At 46.5% G+C, this 18211-nt stretch overlaps 1 protein-coding gene across 16 annotated transcripts in view; it reads left to right on the forward strand.

Moving 5' to 3' along the window:
* Window positions 1-18211, forward strand: part of KIF1B (kinesin family member 1B) — a 1461559-nt gene that overhangs the window by 306367 nt on the left and 1136981 nt on the right. For 10 of the 16 annotated variants that reach the window (XM_085609808.1, XM_085609814.1, XM_085609823.1 and 7 more), the window contains exons 8-12: window positions 393-470; window positions 645-710; window positions 11831-11848; window positions 12322-12397; window positions 12506-12584. In XM_085609808.1, coding sequence (XP_085465934.1) covers window positions 393-470; window positions 645-710; window positions 11831-11848; window positions 12322-12397; window positions 12506-12584 — 317 coding nt within the window. The remainder of the gene's footprint in view (window positions 1-392; window positions 471-644; window positions 711-11830; window positions 11849-12321; window positions 12398-12505; window positions 12585-18211) is intronic. The other 6 variants (XM_085609811.1, XM_085609816.1, XM_085609820.1 and 3 more) reach the window with 1 other exon arrangement.

Below are 18211 nucleotides of genomic sequence, written 5' to 3' on the forward strand. Positions count from 1 at the left end.
TAGGCAAGTCTTATGCTGTGACTTTGGTTAGTTCTTTTTCATTCCAGAAACTGCTCATGTGGACAAGTGTGGTGTAATTTGTTTGACTGTGATTCATAGATCAACAATGTATTTGTTGAGACCTTTTTGGTGTACCTATCAAACAAGTATACATGCTCAATGTGTGGACTTTGCAGGTGATCAGGTAATAGACCTAGATAGTGTAAAAATTAAATATTATGTCCTTCAAGAGGAGTGGGCAGTATAGTGCTACAATGGTAGTTCACAGCTTAAAATTTCAAGGGGAAGTGGAGACATATGCTAGCATTCACAAAATGAAGAGCATAGCATCGATGCTTGCACCTCTTTAAATTATTATATAATATGCTTCTTTTATACTTTCTTTTCTTTAGGTCAGTAAAATCAGTCTTGTGGATCTTGCAGGAAGTGAACGTGCAGACTCTACTGGAGCTAAGGGGACACGTTTAAAGGTAAGTGTGCCTCAACAAGTCATGTCATATGTGGACATTCTTGTGTGACATGATTGACAAGTAGCCATTGTGTCCTCATGACATCTTTCATTATTTGATGTGAGAGTTTCCTCTTAGCAGAGTGTCAGTAGGGTGGGAAATGCAACAATAATGAAATACATTGTGCTCTTACAGGAAGGAGCCAACATCAACAAGTCCCTGACCACACTGGGGAAAGTTATCTCTGCTCTGGCAGAGGTGGTGAGTATTCTGCCAATGGTATTGTTAGATTAATTGTTGGACTAAGGGAATGGGTGATTGCTGCCATGTCTATTTTCACCATTATTTCTATAAAGGTGTATTCTGCACTTGTGTTTAGACCAGATTATGAGTTGGTTGGTGAAGCAGTGTTGCCACAGGAGAATACAAGCAAGGTTGTGCTTGTTACTGTTATTTTAAGCTCTGAATGGCTTTATACAAGCAGTGAATGATGCTTCCTTTCTTAGGCCATATGTTTCTTCATTTGAGTTGGAGCATTAGCTGGTGACCAGCATATGTGTTGTATTTCTTTACCTGGGATGATGCTCCTGTCTGAACTGTAAGGGTAAAGAGGGGGAAGACGTTAAGCCACAGAACTCAGGGTAGCCGTGCTCTGACTGTGCTCAAATGCATACAGCAGCCTTTTCTTGTCGCACTCTTCAATTTTGGGGTGTCGTAGGCAGCATGCAGTTTCTCCTGGCAGGCTTTTATGCTGAAAGCGTTATTGGCAGTGTCTGACCGTAATCTAGAAACACTTTGTAGTGGAACTTTGTGGTGATAACTCTACAACTCTTCAAATTGGAGGCATCCTAGTGCAGAAGGGCTGATGGGACACTTTCCTCCCCAATCAGGAGTAGGAACCAGAGAGCATTTGTAGAACAATCCTCTCTCTTTTTTCACTATCCCAACACTGAAAAAGCTGCCTCACACCTATGCCTTTGCTATCCTCCAATGAAGAAGCTCTCCTTTCGCTGAGCTTCCTGTGTCTATTGCTCCTTTAGTTTTTTCTTGGCTAGCATTTCCTTCCTGCAACTTGTCCCTTTTTCTTCAGCCATGTCCCTTCTTTCCGGCATCAGCCCCGTTCCTTCCGCTCCCACATCAGTTACACCCTGTCTTTCTCAGTATGAGATTAAAGGCATGTAATTTCTTCTTCTGATCAACCTAGAAATTGGCAGCAGGTAAGGCTTGGATGATCTTCATCATGCTGGCACTCGGTGGACAGAGAGGCAGAGGTGCAACAGATCATGTCACCCTGTGAGAGCAGTGATGTGCAAGCAAAGGACCCCTACCCCAGCAGTTGGAGGGAAGGATGGAGGCAACTTTACACCACTGAATACTTGTTAACTGAAGGGAGTTTGCTCTGAAAATCGCTGCAGCCTACTAGAAATGAAGGGAAATAACTGGTTGATAAATGTCTCCTCAGTAAACAATCACTGCTAGGAAAGTATGAATTTGTGACTAGGTGTAGCACTGAAGTGCTCCAGGAGAACATGCATCTCGTCAGTGGAGTAGCAGTCATGTTGATCAGGGTGGAGGTCTCTGCTATCCCCGTTAATAAAGATGTCCCTGACTGCTGCGGCCGGTGTGTGCAAAAGGTGAGATGAAAACAGAGGAACTGGAAAATACATGAAGGCCCACTGCTCTTTGGCAGTGGAACAGGAATAAACTGGTTTCCATATTGGAATGTTGTTGAAGACACAGTGTCTAGTCCAGTACCATACCATACCATGCTACAAAACTTATAAAAACACTAATGAAGAATTAAAAAAAAAAAAAAACTATAAAAACACAGAGCGCAACACCTAAGTTTGAATGTAGATACACAACGCGCCCATAAGACAGACTACATTCAGGGCCATGTTTCTTCTGATGTATAATTTAACATGTCTGGTACTTTTGCTGCTGGGCTCAATGCATTATCACAGTTCTGAACACTCAACTAAACATGACCCCTTTACAGCAATCTTAATAGACTAGTGGAGCCAGTTTGTTGGTGGCTGGGAGGACAGGCAGACACTCGCTGCAGCAGCTCTCTAATTTCAGGTGATCTGATAGAGACTTCTAGCTGCAGATTCCTTACTTTTGAATTTCCCAGGCATCAAGACTGGATCCGGAAACCTTTGCTGAGCAATATCCCTTGTACGCGACGTTGGGTGGCTCCATTCGGCTCCGCATGATGTCAGCGGTGTTTGCGTCGGTTATGATGTCATGATGGCTATATAGGCGCCACCCAGGCACGCGGACGTCAGTTCTCTTCTTTCCGTGCCAGTTGAGCTCCGATCCGGGAAGGGCTACCCCTCTGGCACTTTTTGGCAGGCTTTTTCTTGACTTGTCGCAATTTGGGATTTTTCCAACTTTGTGTGCGAAGGATGTCTTCGAGGAAGACCGTTATCAAGCCTTGCGAGACTTGTTCCCACATGATGTCGGTCACCGATCCCCACAGCATATGTCTTTGGTGTCTTGAGCGTGACCATGATACAAAGTTGTGTTTGGACTGTCTGCTGATGGCTCCTAAGACCTTGAGGTAGCCGACCATGAAGTTACTTGCGGCCCGGCAGTCAACACCGTCAAGCGAGACTCCGAGGAGGTTATGGTCCTGATCGAAGAAGAGGAGATCGCAGGACTGCTCACGGATCCCTAAGTCCTCTTCCTCCCATTCGAGGTTCTCAGGACACTCTGGGAAGAGGCATAAGAAGAAGAAGTCCAAGCGGACTTCATCTTCACCTCAACTGGCGTCCATTGTCGAGAGAGGTAAGGAGCACCCACGCTCTAGGCACGGTTCCGCGGAGCCGAAGCCAGACTCGACTTCGCATCACCCCTGCCCTTTCCGGGAGCCAGTGCGACTCCCGCTCAAATGAGGTTTACAAGGCCCTTCTCCGTGTATTTGAGCTAAACTACCCGGCCAGGGAGCCTCAGGGCCCCGCCGAGTCGTAAGAGGCCCCATTGGTTTTGATGCCGTCCGCTTCAGGCACGACGCACATGAGGCCCCAGGGATCCATTCCCGGGTCCGTTTCGATGCTGGTCATGCCAGTGCGACATGCAGTTCTAGATCCGAAGTCTCTGCCTGCGACGTCACTGATGCCCGTTGGTGGCGCAAGCCCCATCCTCATCCCAGACGACACAGAGCCAGAACTGCATAGATCAATGCAGATTCTCACGTCTTCAGAAGCTCTATGTTGTCGCCTGAGCACTTTGAGGATGTACTAGGCTCAGGAGAGGATTGGGAGTGTTCTGGGGACCCTCTTGAAACCCAGGAAGTCTCTGAAGAGAATTTGGACTGGTATGAGGAACTTGGGGAGGCCAGTGGACTGGATACCTCTCCAGATACTGGCATGCTCTCTCCACCAACAGTGGCTACCGAGAAGAGAGCATCCTATGCCATGGTGGTTAAGAGGGCAGCCGAGATCCTTGGTCTGGAGCTGCTATCGGTGCAGGTCGGGACTACTCTCCTGACTGAGGTGCTTCAACCTGGGGCTTTCACATTTGAACCCCTGTTGTTCTTTAATGAGGAACATGGTTCAAACCTAGCACAGGGGCTTCTGTGAATAGGAAGATTGCACTTAGCCATCACCCAGCTCTCGGCGACCTAAAATTCCTCAGACTACACGCCACCCCAGAAAGTTTGGTGGTGCAGGCCTCTACGTCCCAAGGCGCATTCCCTTCCGCCCCGGCAGATAGGCAATACAAGAGGCTGGATTCATTAGAGTTGTTTTCTTCCTCCAGCCTGGCATTGCGGTTGGTGAATACCGCATGCTTATTGGGCCTTTTCTCCCATTACCTTTGGGAGACAGTACCGCAAGTTCTGCCACAAGTCCCAGAGGAGGCCTGGGTTGTGCTTTCCCAAGCTGTCATGGATGGGAGAGACGCAGCAAAATTCACCGTAGTGTGTGGCCTAAATACGACTGATTCGCTGGGCAGATCGATTTCAATGATGGTTGCCTTGAGACCCCACGCCTGGCTTCGTACAGCTGGCTTTTCGGGTGATGCCCAAGCCAATATGATGGACATGTTATTTGATGGAACTCTGGGGAAAAGCCAGACTCAGCCCTGGTCAGGTTCAAGGACTCTCGAGCTACAGCCTGATCTTTGGGCCTCACCTCCACCCCTGTGGCCAGTCTTCCTTTCGCCCCTTTCATGGCAATGGAAGGGGTTTCCAGCTACGTCAGCTATATCCCCGCCACTGTCCAGCACAGACTACCCAAGCTGTGCGAGGACGTGGACGCAGTGCATTCCAATCAAGGAATGGAAGCCAGAAGTCATCGACCACACTGTCTCCAGCAGTCATAGCCGCCAAGAAATCCTAGGCTGGTTCTACAGGATCACACTACTCCAGTTGGTGGGAGAATTCGTCATCATCTCCCCCCCCCCCCAAGGAGATCTATAAGATTGGACAAGTGGGTCTTGCAGAAAGTCCTGGAAGGCTATTTCCTACCTTTTTCTTTCTTTTCCTCCTCCTATTCTGCCAGGTCAGGTAATGCTGACGGAGGATCATTTAAAGTTGCTCCAAGAGGAAGTTACGGCTCTCGGCCAAGGGAGCTATAAAAAGGGTCCCAGTTTCAGAAGTAGGCAGTGGCTTTTATTCCCGCTACTTTCTGTTTCCGACAAAAAACAAGGGGCTATGGCCCATTTTAGATCTTCGGACCGTCCATCTCTTCCTCATAAAAAGAGAAATTCAAAATGCTCACTCTGGCTTGTCTGCCCTAGACCAAGAAGACTGGATGGTAGTGTTGGAACTGCAGGGTGCGTAGTTTCATATTCCCTTTCTGCCGGGCCACAGGCTTTACTTGCGGTTCAAGGTAGGCCGCGAGCACTTTCCCTTCGGCCTTACCATTGCCCCTCGGGTGTACATCTAGGGAATGTCGGTGATTGCTGCTCATCATCGCAGATTAGTAGTGTCAGTCTTCCCCTGCATCGATGACCGGCTGTTGAAGGCGTCCTCGCCCCAAGCTGTTGTCTCCCGCCTTCAGGCTACAGCAAACCTGCTTTCACTGGGGTTCGCAATAAACGTGCCGAAGTCACACCTGACTCCTTCTCATACGCTCCCTTTCATCGGGGCTGTTCTGGACACAGTGCAGTTTTAGGCTTATCCCCCCGAGCAGCGATTCCAGGATATTCAGGCTATGATTCCGCTATTTTAGCCTCTATCCTGGATTTCAGTGAGACTGACTCTGAGGCTGTTGGGCCTCATGGCCTCCTGCATCCTGTTGGTAAGACACGCTCTGCAGTAGGACATGAAGTTTCAATGGGCACAGCATCGGGGAAATCTCAGACGTGGTTCAGATCCCGGAAGGAACTGCGAAAGGTCTGCAGCAGTGGTTAACAAACAACGATTGGGTCAGTGGCAGACCCCTCTCACTTCCCCAACCAGATCTCAGTCAAGACAGATGCGTCACTTCTGGGATGGGGGCGGCCACATGGGAGAGGTTAAGATCAGGGGACACTGGTCTACGGCCGAGACGGGGCTCCACATATAATTGTTGGAGCTCCGAGCGATTTGGTTGGCATTGAAGACATTCCTTCCCTCTGTCAAAGGGAAGTTAGTGCAGATGTTCACAGACTAAACCATCGCCATATGGTACTGCAACAAGCAGGGCGGGGTGGGGTCGTGTACCCTTTGTCAAGAAGCCCTGCGTCTCTGCACATGGCTGGAACAGCAGGACATAACCTGGTGGTTCAACACCTGGCAAGTGCTCTGAATGCCAGGGAGGACGAACTCAGCCGTCTATGCCTAGTGGATCACAAGAGGCGTCTCCAGTCGGAGGTGTCGAACGGTCTTTCAGCAATGAGGAGAACCTTGGTTAGATTAGTTTGCCTTTGAAGAAAACGTGCAGTGTCTGCAGTATTGCGCGCTGGAGTTTCCAAGGCTCTCGCTTGGCGGCGCTTTTCATTGCGAGTGGAGCTCAGGCCTGTTGTACGCCTTTCTGCCCATACCATTCCTTACCAGGGTTCTGAAGAAGATCAGGAGGGTCCGGGCACAAGTCATTCTTGTGGCTCCGGACTGGGCGAGGAGATTCTGGTATCCAGAGCTTCTGAGAATGAGCATCAATCCTCCGATCAGGCTGCTCCTTCTGGAGGATCTTCTGTCGCAGCAGCAGGTGAAGGTTCTCCACCCGAACCTGTCAACTCTGCACCTCCATGTGTGGAGATTGAGTGGTGGCAGTTGATAGCTTTTGACCTTCCTGAAGTCTGTAACGTTATTCTGGCGGCCAGGCAGCCCTCCACTAAAACCGTGCACGCCTGCCGTTGGCAGAAATTTGTATTCTACTGTACAGAAAGGTCCATTGACCCTGCTTCTCTTTCTACTGTCCTTTTATTCATTCTAACCCTTGCCTAGCTGGGATCTGCCTTGGGAACTCTCAAGGGTTACCTTTCTACTCTGTCTGCTTTTTTGCAGCTGCCAGACCAGCACCCCCTTCTTTAAGTCTCCTATTGTAAATAGTTTTCTGAAAGCGCTGGCTCACCCACGCCCTTTGTTATGCCACAGTGGGACCTTAATTTGATCCTTACTTATCTGATGTGTCCTCCCTTTGAGTCTTTGCACAATTGTCCCCTCCGGCTGTTGACCATCAAAACCAACTTCTTAGTGGCGATTACATCTGCCAGGAGGGTGAAAGAGTTGCAGGTGTTGGCTTGTTCGCCTCCTTATTATGTCCTTTCCGGACAAGGTGGTGATTCGTACCAGGTCATCTGTTTTGCCAAAGTTTGTGACACCATTCCATCTTGGTCAGTCTATCACTTTGCCCACCTTCTTTGCTCCCCCGCATCCCTCTAAGGAAGAGTAACGTCTCCACCGCCTGGCCCCAAAAAGAGCGTTGTCATTCTACCTTGACCGCAGAAAAGAGTTCCGGGTGGACGACCAACTCTTTGTGTCGTACGTGAGAGCAAAGAACAGGAAGGGCAGTGCGGAAAAAAAACATCTCTCGCTGGGTCATCTCTGCATCAAGATCTGTTATGCCTTGGCAAAGAAGCAGCCCCCTGAGGGACAAAGAGTCCATTACACCAGGGGAAAGGCTGCGACCATGGCCTTGGCTCGGGGTGTCCCAGTCCAAGACATCTGTCAGGCAGCAATGTGGGCTGCTTTGCACACATTCGCAAAACATTACTGCCTTGAGGGTCGGATGTGCAGGGATGGACATTTTGCCTGTTCAGTCCTGCAAGACTTCTTAGTTTAGGATGCGAGTCCCCAACCCACTGCTTGAATGGTATGGCTCGGGTATCTGATTGAAAGGTAAGGAATCTGCAGCTAGAAGTCTCTATAAGATGAACAAGTTATTTACCTTCGGTAACGCATTATCTGGTAGAGACTCTATCTAGCTGCAGATTCCTTACAGCCCCACCCATTCCTCCCTATCTGGCGGACTGATATTGTAGGGCTAGGGTTGTTCTTCTTTTCAGGGCCCTAGTTTTGCACACGACTAAGTCAGTTACTTTGTGGCTCTGTGCATCTGGCATGGAAAAAACGAAAAGTACTGAAGTCTGTGCTCCTGGGTGGCGCCTATATAGGCACCCCAACGTCATAACCAATGCTAACGACTTCACGCGGAGCCGAATGGAGCAACCCGACGTTACGCTCAAGGGGTATTGCTCAGCAAAAGTTTCCGGATCCAGCCTGACGCCTGGGAAAGGAATCTGCAGCTAGATAGTCTCTACCAGATAATGTGTTACCGAAGGTAAGTAACATTCTAGGCACCTGGTTCAAAAGGAAATCTCCATACTATAACAGGATATTAGAGCTTAGGGCACTGCATATAGCACCTAGTTCTGTTAATCAATTAAAACATATTCATGCTTCATTTTGATAAACACTGTCACATCATACAGCCAGACCAAACATACAAAATCACAGTAGAAGTCTGTCTCTCAAGGCTTGGAACATCTGGAAGTGACTCATAGCCAAGATCCTGCAAATCACTAGAGTTACTCTACCAGGCATGGACAGTGTAGTAACAGAGTGCTCAGTGGGATGTTTCAAGAAAACCACAAGTGGATATTGACTGATTCACTATGTTTTCTGGACCTGAGTGTTCATTCAGGTCCAGAAAATGTGGACCTGAATGCTTTAAAGCAAATATTCCCACTTTTTCCCCAGAATTTAACAACCAGACATGAAGGGATTAGAAGCTAAGAGTAATTTCTCCAAGCTTTTCCAGTAATCCAATTGACGCAACCAGTTCTGATTAAGATGCATTTTTGAGAACCATAAAGATACATTTAGCTTCGGAATTACTAAATCAGTAGTAGTTTCTGGATGATGTTCACATTTCATAGATGTGCACATTAAGGGACACCTCCCAGTGTGGAGGTGCAACTGCAGTCACATTTCATAGATGCCACATATGATGCTGGCACTCAGTATGGATCCCTCTTTTATTTCAGTATCAGATTCCTCATCCCAGCACACTGTCTTTGAATTTGGCAGTCTAGCTCCTGAATATGTTAATACGGACACTTGAATGTTCTACAAGTCTGCAAAAACATTCTTAAAAACCAAGACTTCTTTGTGGAAGAGTTTCTGAGTCTGATGCATAAAGAAAAATAACAATTTCACTCTAAGCAGAGAACAATCACATCTCTCATCTATCTCATTTGCCAGAATCATGTTTACAGTTTTCCTCCATTAAAATTCATTTAGCATCTTTTACAACTTACAAAAGAGGTCCATGTCAGATTTCCCTTTAGACAGTCTATGTAATTAAAGATGTCTGGAAGCAATTAATAATAAACTCACCTCTATAGGCGCTTGGTGTAGTTCTGTAAAAGGTGGTGGGTTCTCCGTTTGCAGTTAATTAACCATGGAGAGTAAGCAACATTTAGTTACTAAGCTCCCACCAAATGTACATGGTGTTTCGTAGTACTAGAGTGGTGATGAACACCCATTTGAACTTTTTACCACAAGTGGTCTTCAAGCTACATATTCATCAGACTATATCTTTAGCCACATTCATCTAAAACCCTTCCTGTCCATCAGAGAGATGTCTATATACTTGGGATTTTGGAGTCTTATTTCTCTACCCAGACAGTGGTAAAGGACTTAAAAGGTCCAAACGGATCCTTGACAATAATGGGCCTTTTCACGTAGGTTTGTCTGCATCTAAAGAATCAATTCATGGGTAGATTGTTTCCTGTCTAGCGCTGTCTTATCTTAAAGTAAATAAACTCTAGACTCAAAGCAGCCATTATAACTTAAACAGCCTTAGTTAGAAGTGCACCAATCTTGGACGTTTGCAAGACAACCTTATGGATGTTAATTCATATATTTACTGGCAATTGCTGTCTGTATTTGAACTCCTGAGCAATCATCCAAGTGAATTGATCCCCCTTCACTGAACATGCCTACTTAAGATCGGCCTTAATTTTTGCCAGCCTGATGATTGTTCATCACTTTTTCAGATGAATGTTTGACTATTAATGCAGAACCTATGATGCATGAGGAAATGTTACTTACTTGAAATCCTAGTTATGCATCATGGAAATCTTATTTGAAGTAATGAACAGATTATCCTCCTCTCTCGCCATTGCGTCAGGGTAGCGCCACATGTAAAGTCTGTGTTCTGAAGTATTGTCAAATGAGCTAAAACAACTGCATGTTAAGAGCATTATGTAATACTGGTGCTGCTCAATGTTTAAGTTAGAGTGTCAGATTTAAGTTTTGTGAAGCCGCTACTCCTTTGCCCTCATTTTATTTCTTTTTCTCCTTAGAACAAAATATACATTAAATGTTATTTTAACTACTTATCCTCACTCTAGTGACAATTGTATCTTAATTGCTTTGTTCTCAATCTTAAAAATGACTTTTTTAAAACATATGTATTGAACTGATGGGCGAACTACACTGTGCTGCATGCTGTGATCATGGTTGACCTATATTAAAGCAACATTACTGTTATACATCTGAGTGAGGCTGCAGGCCTTTAGAAGCAATTTCTTTTTCACTTTCAAGGGCGGAAATGAAGATTCAGGTAGTAAGGCCATTGTGTTATTGAGCCTTATTTTAGTTTTACACTTTTATTAAAAGATAAAAATAGGGAAAGCAAATGTTTAAATTTCTCATTGGTTTTTGTGCTCTGTGGAGGGATTCTTTCTCGCCGTGTGAATGTGTTTTACAAAGGGATTGAGATAAACAGTGTTTATGAATTGAATATTCCTATAATAAAGAATGTGTCTCCGGTAAATAAGGTTTCTGTTTTCATGGACCTCTGCACTGAGTCTCAGCAAAAGTTCTAATTGAATCCAAGTACTCTTGAAGGAAATGTCTTTGTTGCTTTTTTTGGCGTGCCGTCACTACGCCACTGGAGTCAAGCTATCCTGGCTGATGACGGCTGATAGCCAGAAACCGGTCCTAGGATGCTTGATTCCGGTCCAGGGAAGACATGGCTTGGCAGTTCGGGCTGGACTGTTCCCATGAGGCACAGGGTCAAGACTGATTTGCATATGGCCATGTCTAAACTGGGGTGGCGTAGTGGGCAAAAAAACGATGGATTTAACCCAGATCTCTTGACTGGGGGAGAATGTCTGCATTGTCAGCATTCCGTCCATCATTTGTTTGTTGTAATGATTTTACATAGCATGGGAAGGAAATTGTACAGTTCCTTACATGCAATGGACCTTTTCATAAAGGTCTGTGTAATAAGAAGGGGATTAGGATTTTTTCCAGTGGAAATGTAAATATGGAGGATCCAGTTAAGTAAACAGAATGTTGCTGGGAGGCACAAGATTTGCACAGGATAATGCTGGAAAGGTATTGCAGATGCATGTGTGAGTTAAATTGACCAAAAAGTTAGAATCGGTCATCCTGAAGTCAGTTTGGCAGGTAAGAGGCATATCCTGTGTCTTACTGCAGCCATTCCCGTATCCTATTTTGGCAGCGAATGGCTATATGCAGGTCCGTCAAAAATATTATTCATAGATGAATGATGATAAAAGGTTGTGGCCACCTAGTGTTACAAGAATGCTACAAAAAGTGGGAAGTAGTTGGTGTTCAGGAATCATCCTATGTTAACCTTTTCTCTCCTTTCTGTACTTCTTATAATACACTGAAAAGGTTTTGAAAATAAAACCATGTAAAGTAAAAAAAATATATATATTCCAACAAAGGAGAAGCATAAATGGTGAAGGACTATATGGTCCTAGGTGGATGAGGAGGATAAAAGCAGGGACTCGCTCCCATGTGAATCTGCAGCGTATATCTTTCTGTCTGACTTCTGCTAACATTGCCCTGTTCTTGTAAGTGCTTTCTCAAATTACCAAATCTAGCTTTACATTATCTTTGAATTACTCTCTGACTTTATGCTCCTTTGATCACCATTTCTCTTTCTTTCCTTCCATCTCCTGCCACCCATTAGGATAACTGCACCAGCAAGGTACTGTAATGTTGGCTTCCTTGGAATGGTGACATCTGTACAAATGTTTACTTTTAGTATCCCTTGCCAGGTTTATCTTCAGATCTGCCTTGCATCACAGGTCTGGTGTCAGGACTGCTGCCATACTTTTGGTTTTACTCAGACCTCATTCTAATACTATTTTACTTTGAAATCTGTAGACTTAATCCTTTGAGTTATAGTTTTGCTTGCAGATTACATCTGCAGATTATTTTGTTAGTATGGGTAGACCAGTAACATGATCCCCAAGGTTTAATCTCCCACACCTCCTTAGTTCACTTCCATCCAGAGTTATTGAGACCCTTACTTTGTTGATGTTTCTGGCATTGGCTATTTTTCTTTGTTCTTTCCTTTCCTATTTCAATTTTCTGTCATGTGATCCGTGCTGAGTTTAATTTTAGAGTTGCTTTCCTTTGTTATATTTTTGTTTTTATTAACGTTTCTCTGTGTTTCAGAGTAAGAAGAAAAAGAAGACTGACTTTATCCCATACAGAGACTCTGTGCTGACTTGGTTGCTGCGGGAAAATTTAGGTACAGAACAGGGAATAACACACTGAATTTGATAGTAGCGCCCACAGGGAGCAAGCACCTTTCTTTTTATGTTTACTTTTTAAGTATGTGACATTTGTTTTGCTATAGGTGGCAATTCCCGAACTGCGATGGTGGCAGCATTGAGCCCAGCTGACATAAACTATGATGAAACACTAAGCACACTCAGGTACTGTGTGTAGTCACTGCTATAATGCCTCACATATGTGTGCTGCTGTTCTGAGATATGTATTTTGCTGGAGTTTAGGTGTTTTATTTTTGTATTTGAACGCATATCACTTACAGTAGCTTTATGGGGCAAAGAAGGCACAACACATATTAACTGAAAGGCCATGTTAAGCAAAATGAGTTTTGACTTTATTTTGGCACATAAATGTTTGTGTTCTTTGATAACCAGAATCCTTACTGAGAGACTGCATAAAACTTATAAAACTGCACTGTGCTAAAGAGCACTCGCCTGCTGCTTTCCTCAAAGCCTGGAGTTGAGCGAATGAGTACGCCTAGAGTGCATTTGTAGAAGAGAGCTCTAACGTAGAAACCATTTTCGATCTGCAGCATCTAATCTTTAATAGATTCACATAGTTGAATTATCTTCCAGTGTCAGGCTGGGAACTACCGGTAGTCAGTGTTTAATATAGTGGTACTTTCAATACAGCAAATGACCTTAAAAATAAATATTCTTACAGTGAACCTAAATGGTTCAACCTTGGGAAGGACAAAGAGAGAAGAAGATAGGAGTGCTGTAGGATACACCCTCCCTAACTAAATCTATATCACACAACCAGGTATCCTACCACCTTTACGTTCTCTGATCTCCACAGTATAGTTAGAAAATGTTCATGATATGTCCCCATAGAGACACAAAACAGCACATTCTTAGTTTTTGTTAGTGACCTCACCTACTCTAGTAGTGGCATGCTTCACCTTCGGGTCACATCCTGGTCCCTAAAAGCCAGGATGGGCTTGACCATATTCCAGGAGCTGTTTTTGAGATAGTTGTCAATCGGAGTTTCAGATACAAATATCTTGAAAACACCCAGATAGCCCTTTAATAAGAGTATTTCAGGTACAGATAAGTACAGTATCCAGGGTAATTGAGGGGAATTTATAATCCTACATCAAGTTGACATGTTTCTGCCCTAGTTGGTAACTGGCACAAGGGGTTCACAGGCTTTCATCAGTACTGGATAATATACTCTGAGGTGGAGATGAGAGAGTAAGAAATAGCAGTTTGCCTTCTCAAAGATTGTCTATGCCCTACTCATGTCTGGTCGAACACAAAGACATTACACTCATAAAAGATGAAAGGGGCTACTCGCCCTAAAGTTGGATCATTCTCTCTCGATTCCCAATTTGAGACAGTCTACTGTGACATAGGAAGGTGGGAGAGCATGTCCCTGTGGCCATAAAGCCATAACACCTCAAACACCGGTCAACTTTACTCTGCCGTTTCTCACTGCCTGTGTCCGAACTGGAGTGTTCTTGCAATTAGGTCCTAAAGCTCGTAGACGTACTCCAGACCTCCTGGAGGCGTCATCCTCCCCCTCCGTCCTCAGATATACCGCTGAGAAGATGGCGATGGCAGAAAGTACTATTTTGACTTTTAGGAAACCAAGGGGTCAAGAGCCTAGCTCATTAGGCAAGTCGCTGTATGTCTAGTATTCTTGTACAATGTGCTTTCTACAATGCTGTGATCACACACCGTGGCAATGTCCTTAGAGTAAATTACATGCCCAGATGTCCACAATAATCGTTGAAGTACCCCCTTGCTCCCCTACTCACTGGGTATTCATGTCTAGGAGCTGCCGGGGTCAGATAAGCACTCCCGCTCCCTGTGTGAGGTCCATTGCCTGAGTTTTCAACTAAAGAGCCCTTTGCCAGTGTCAGTCACTTACTTGGACAGCAACTCCTACCACCCTAGTGAGTGCAGCCCCTCATCGGCATATGTGACCATGCAGCCTCCCTGCTGATCAAGGAAAAGCTCTTGTTCTAGACGCACTCTGTGGGACTGGCAGGAGTTGATGGTGAGATTAACTAAGGATACTTAATGGATTAGTCTGACAGTTCCCAGAGCCTTGTTAAATGGTGGCCATCTTGGTGCGCAATCGGCTTTGTCCCCGCCTACTAAGTTTCTTGAGTATTGATGTTCCAGGTTGCAAACTGGTCTTGCTGCCCAGTTTTTGATCTTCTACAGTTGAGAATTTGGTTCCTAGGGAAACCCAGTGAAACCCTGTTGGCATCAGCCTTTGATCAAAGAGATTCTCCTTCATAATGTCTTCATCGAATTGTATTGTTCCTCCCAGGTACAGAGTTCTGAAAACTATTTTGAAATTATATAGATTTTGAAGACAGTTAGCAGGCCTTCCTTTTTATTTCCAATGTAAAAGGGGGTAATTAAATGTTGTGCCGGATAGGCCTTTAACAGGACCATCAGTCCCGGGTGACGTGACGATTACCTTTTGTTCAATTATAAGAGCTATCCAGATCTTAACTATCACCAAATACTTCTGTTTCCACTGGGGAGAAGGTTGCTTATGACTTCATTAACAATTCTCATGAAGGAAAACTGGAAAAACAAGTAATTCTCATTACCACAATGCCTGACACACAAGAAACCGAACCACTGGCATTCGTATACATTCAGGACACTGCCACCAAAAAGTATTGATGGCTGAGTAAAGTTCAAGTTCAGTGCCTGCATAACTTAAATCACTCACTAGATGATGACCAACTGTCTAAAGCTCAACACAGAACGTAAATTGTGATATTCGGGAAGAGCACTTCACAGTGGGACTCCATCTTGTGACCAAGAGAGCCTGAACCGACTCCCACCAACACTAAACAGGCCAAGAATCTAGGCATTGTTATAGACCGCAAACTCGACTTGACCACCCAAGAGTCTGTTGTCACTGTTTTATGCTTCCATACCCTGAAGGTGCTGAAGATTTTCAAATGGCTTAGGTAGTACCTCCGTGCAACGGTAAGTGGCATTGTTCAGCTCTGCGTCTGCATTGTCTGGTCTGAAGTGACTTTGCAGTGCCTACATAGGCTCCTTCCTGGGGCACTAACTTCAGTTCCTTTCGTTTGGTGTCAACAACCCGAATCTGGAGAGCTACTTCGGTCACTTTTTCACCAACTTTTTCAACTTTTTGTAGGCATTTTTGAGCTTTGCTCCCATAGAGAATTGTGTCCCTACTAAACCATCAGGGTTCAAACCTTGTGGGGATCGTCGCAGACAAATGTGTGTGTTGGACACCCACCTGGTTTGTCTCTGATGCCTGGGGTTGGACTACCATCTCAAGGCCTGTGTTGAGTGCAAGCCAATGCACCTGAAGGTGTTGCGAGCAGGCGACAAAGCTCCTGGTGGCACAGCAGAAGAAGGCTCTGTGCCGCTCCCCTTCGCATCCTCGTTCCCTCGGACGAGCTCGGTGTTGATCATGGAGCCGTGCCTGCGGACTGTCATCTTCCCCCTCCAAGACCTTCTTGTCTAAGTTGAATAAGTCAAAAAAGCACAAGAAGTTGTTGACATGGTCCTCACCTTTTTGACATTGGACTTTCAGGCCCCGCAGTCCAGCTGCAAAGGTGGCGTCCGGGTCTGCTCCGCAATAGGCAGAGTTTCCCGGTGCCGGAATGACGCCTGTCCAACTTAAAGAATTGTCTGTTGGTATGCACACCATTTTTGGGCCACCAACTCCCTTTAGAGCCCTTTCTGACCCCACGGAGCCAAGAGTTTCTCCCTCTGGGTTAACATCGGCTGGGCCGCATTGACGCCGGCTGGACTCCCTGGATCCGTCCCCGGACTGCACCTCTACGGGTGCTTCCACACACTCGCATTGTCCCTCCCAGTGCCATTCTGAGTGCCACCGGCGCTGAGCCTATTAACATCCCTAATGCCGGCCCGGTGCCACCCTATCACTACTTGACATCAATGCCAGTGCCGTTTAGACCTCTAACATCCCCTGGACTTTCCCACTGAAACTTACCTTTGTGTTGGAGGTGTTGAGGAGTATGGTTTTTTGGAGGACCCAGATGACTACCTCTAGAATAAGGAACTGGGCGATGCCAGTGGCCTAGATACCTCCCAACCTAAAGCCAGGGGCCAGGTTTTGGAAGAAGGTGCATCCTTTGAAACCTTGGTGTGCAAGGCAGTGGAGGCCCTTTATCTCCAGCTACCAGTCGTTGAGGTCAAGACGAATGCTTTGACAGTGGTGCTTCAACCTGGAGCGGGCTCATCAAAACCCATGCTTCCCTTTATTGAAGTCCTTACCAACCTGCTCCTGTCCTCTGGGTGAAACTTTGCACATGGGCTCCTGTTCACCTAATCATCCGTCTGCACTGTTACATTGCACAAGACTCAGCCTTCCTTTCCAAGCATCCCTCCCCCTGACAGTCTGGTGGTGTTGCAGGCCTCAACAACGAAGCTCTACCCAAGCGTGTTCCCTGCCACACCACTCGATAGGCAATCCAAAAGGCTGGACACCTTTGGAAAGTGCATGTTCGAGGAATATGAGCTGCAGATTACACACTTGTGCATAGATCGCCATCTGGTGTTGGGCCCGGATGTTTGCAGTTTGTTTTTCCTCTTGGAAAGTCTTTGGAAGTCACGAGTTCGGTGACTCCTCCCTTGGATCGTATTGCGCATGGGCTTCGGCTCCATCCTCAGATTGTTTTTTTCCGCCATCGGGCTCTGATATAATCTTCGCGCTCCGGTTCCGAACAGCTTCCAGTTCGACTATCGACGCACAATCCTCGCCCCAATTCGCGGTATTGTTTCGAACGCGATCTCCCACCCGACGCGACTTCTCATCAGCACAGACTTTCGGTTCCAGTCATCGAGTGCGGCCTTCGGGCCTACTCAAGCTCCGGTCCTGGCTAATGGAAAGGACTCCATTTAAAAAGTGCCCTCTGTGGGTCCAAATTCCCCCACACCGATCTCCACGAGGTATGCAATCTCTGCCTCTCCCCTGAACACGAGGCTCGAGACTGTCCGGCGTGCAAGTCCTTCCGGTCCAAAAAGACTATTCGAGACGGAAGAGCCAGAAGAACCATGGCACACTCCTCGACAACGATTCTGGACGACCTCTTCGGAGAAGGAGTCTACGCTCCAGAACAGCCTCACACCGACGAGGGACTCGTCCGCGCCTCCGAAGCTGATGACTCAGATGTGGAGGACATCACTCTGGCACAGAGGGTCGTGAGTACTAATCTACCCTTCCCCCCCTCCCCTCCCCCCCCTCCCCCCCTTCCCCCCCCCCTCCCCCCCCCCTCCCCCCTCCCCCCCCCCCCTCCCCCCCCTTCCCCCCCTTGCCGGCACCGAAAAAGGCTTCGGTCATGCCTTCGCCTCCGGGCCTGGGCAAGACCAGACACACTGCTTCACACACTGCACCCTTGGGCCCGGTAAAGAAGCCAAGTAAGCCTTCCGGCGGCTCGGGCTAGAGCCAGCCCACCGTCGGTGCCGATAAACACTCTTCAGCACCGAAAAAGAAACCGGCCTCCATCTCGACACCGAGCCCCGCACCGAAACACTCGGGGTCGAAACCCAGCTCTTCGGTACCGACACCACCTTCGGTATCTAGCAAAGCACACAAGGCCACCGGCCCTGACACTTCGAAGCCGAATCCCATCTCGACGCCTACCAAACAACCGGAATTTCATAAGCATGGTTCCAAACAGCGAACCGGCACAGAAAAACATAAGAAACCGACGTCTTCGACGCCGACGGACCAACCAGCCTCACCAGAACTTTTTACACCGGATCCCTTACAAAAAACTTTAACCAAGGATCCCAAAACTGGA

Source organism: Triturus cristatus, chromosome 1_2 (assembly GCF_964204655.1).
Source record: "Triturus cristatus chromosome 1_2, aTriCri1.1, whole genome shotgun sequence".
Lineage (NCBI taxonomy): Eukaryota > Metazoa > Chordata > Amphibia > Caudata > Salamandridae > Triturus > Triturus cristatus.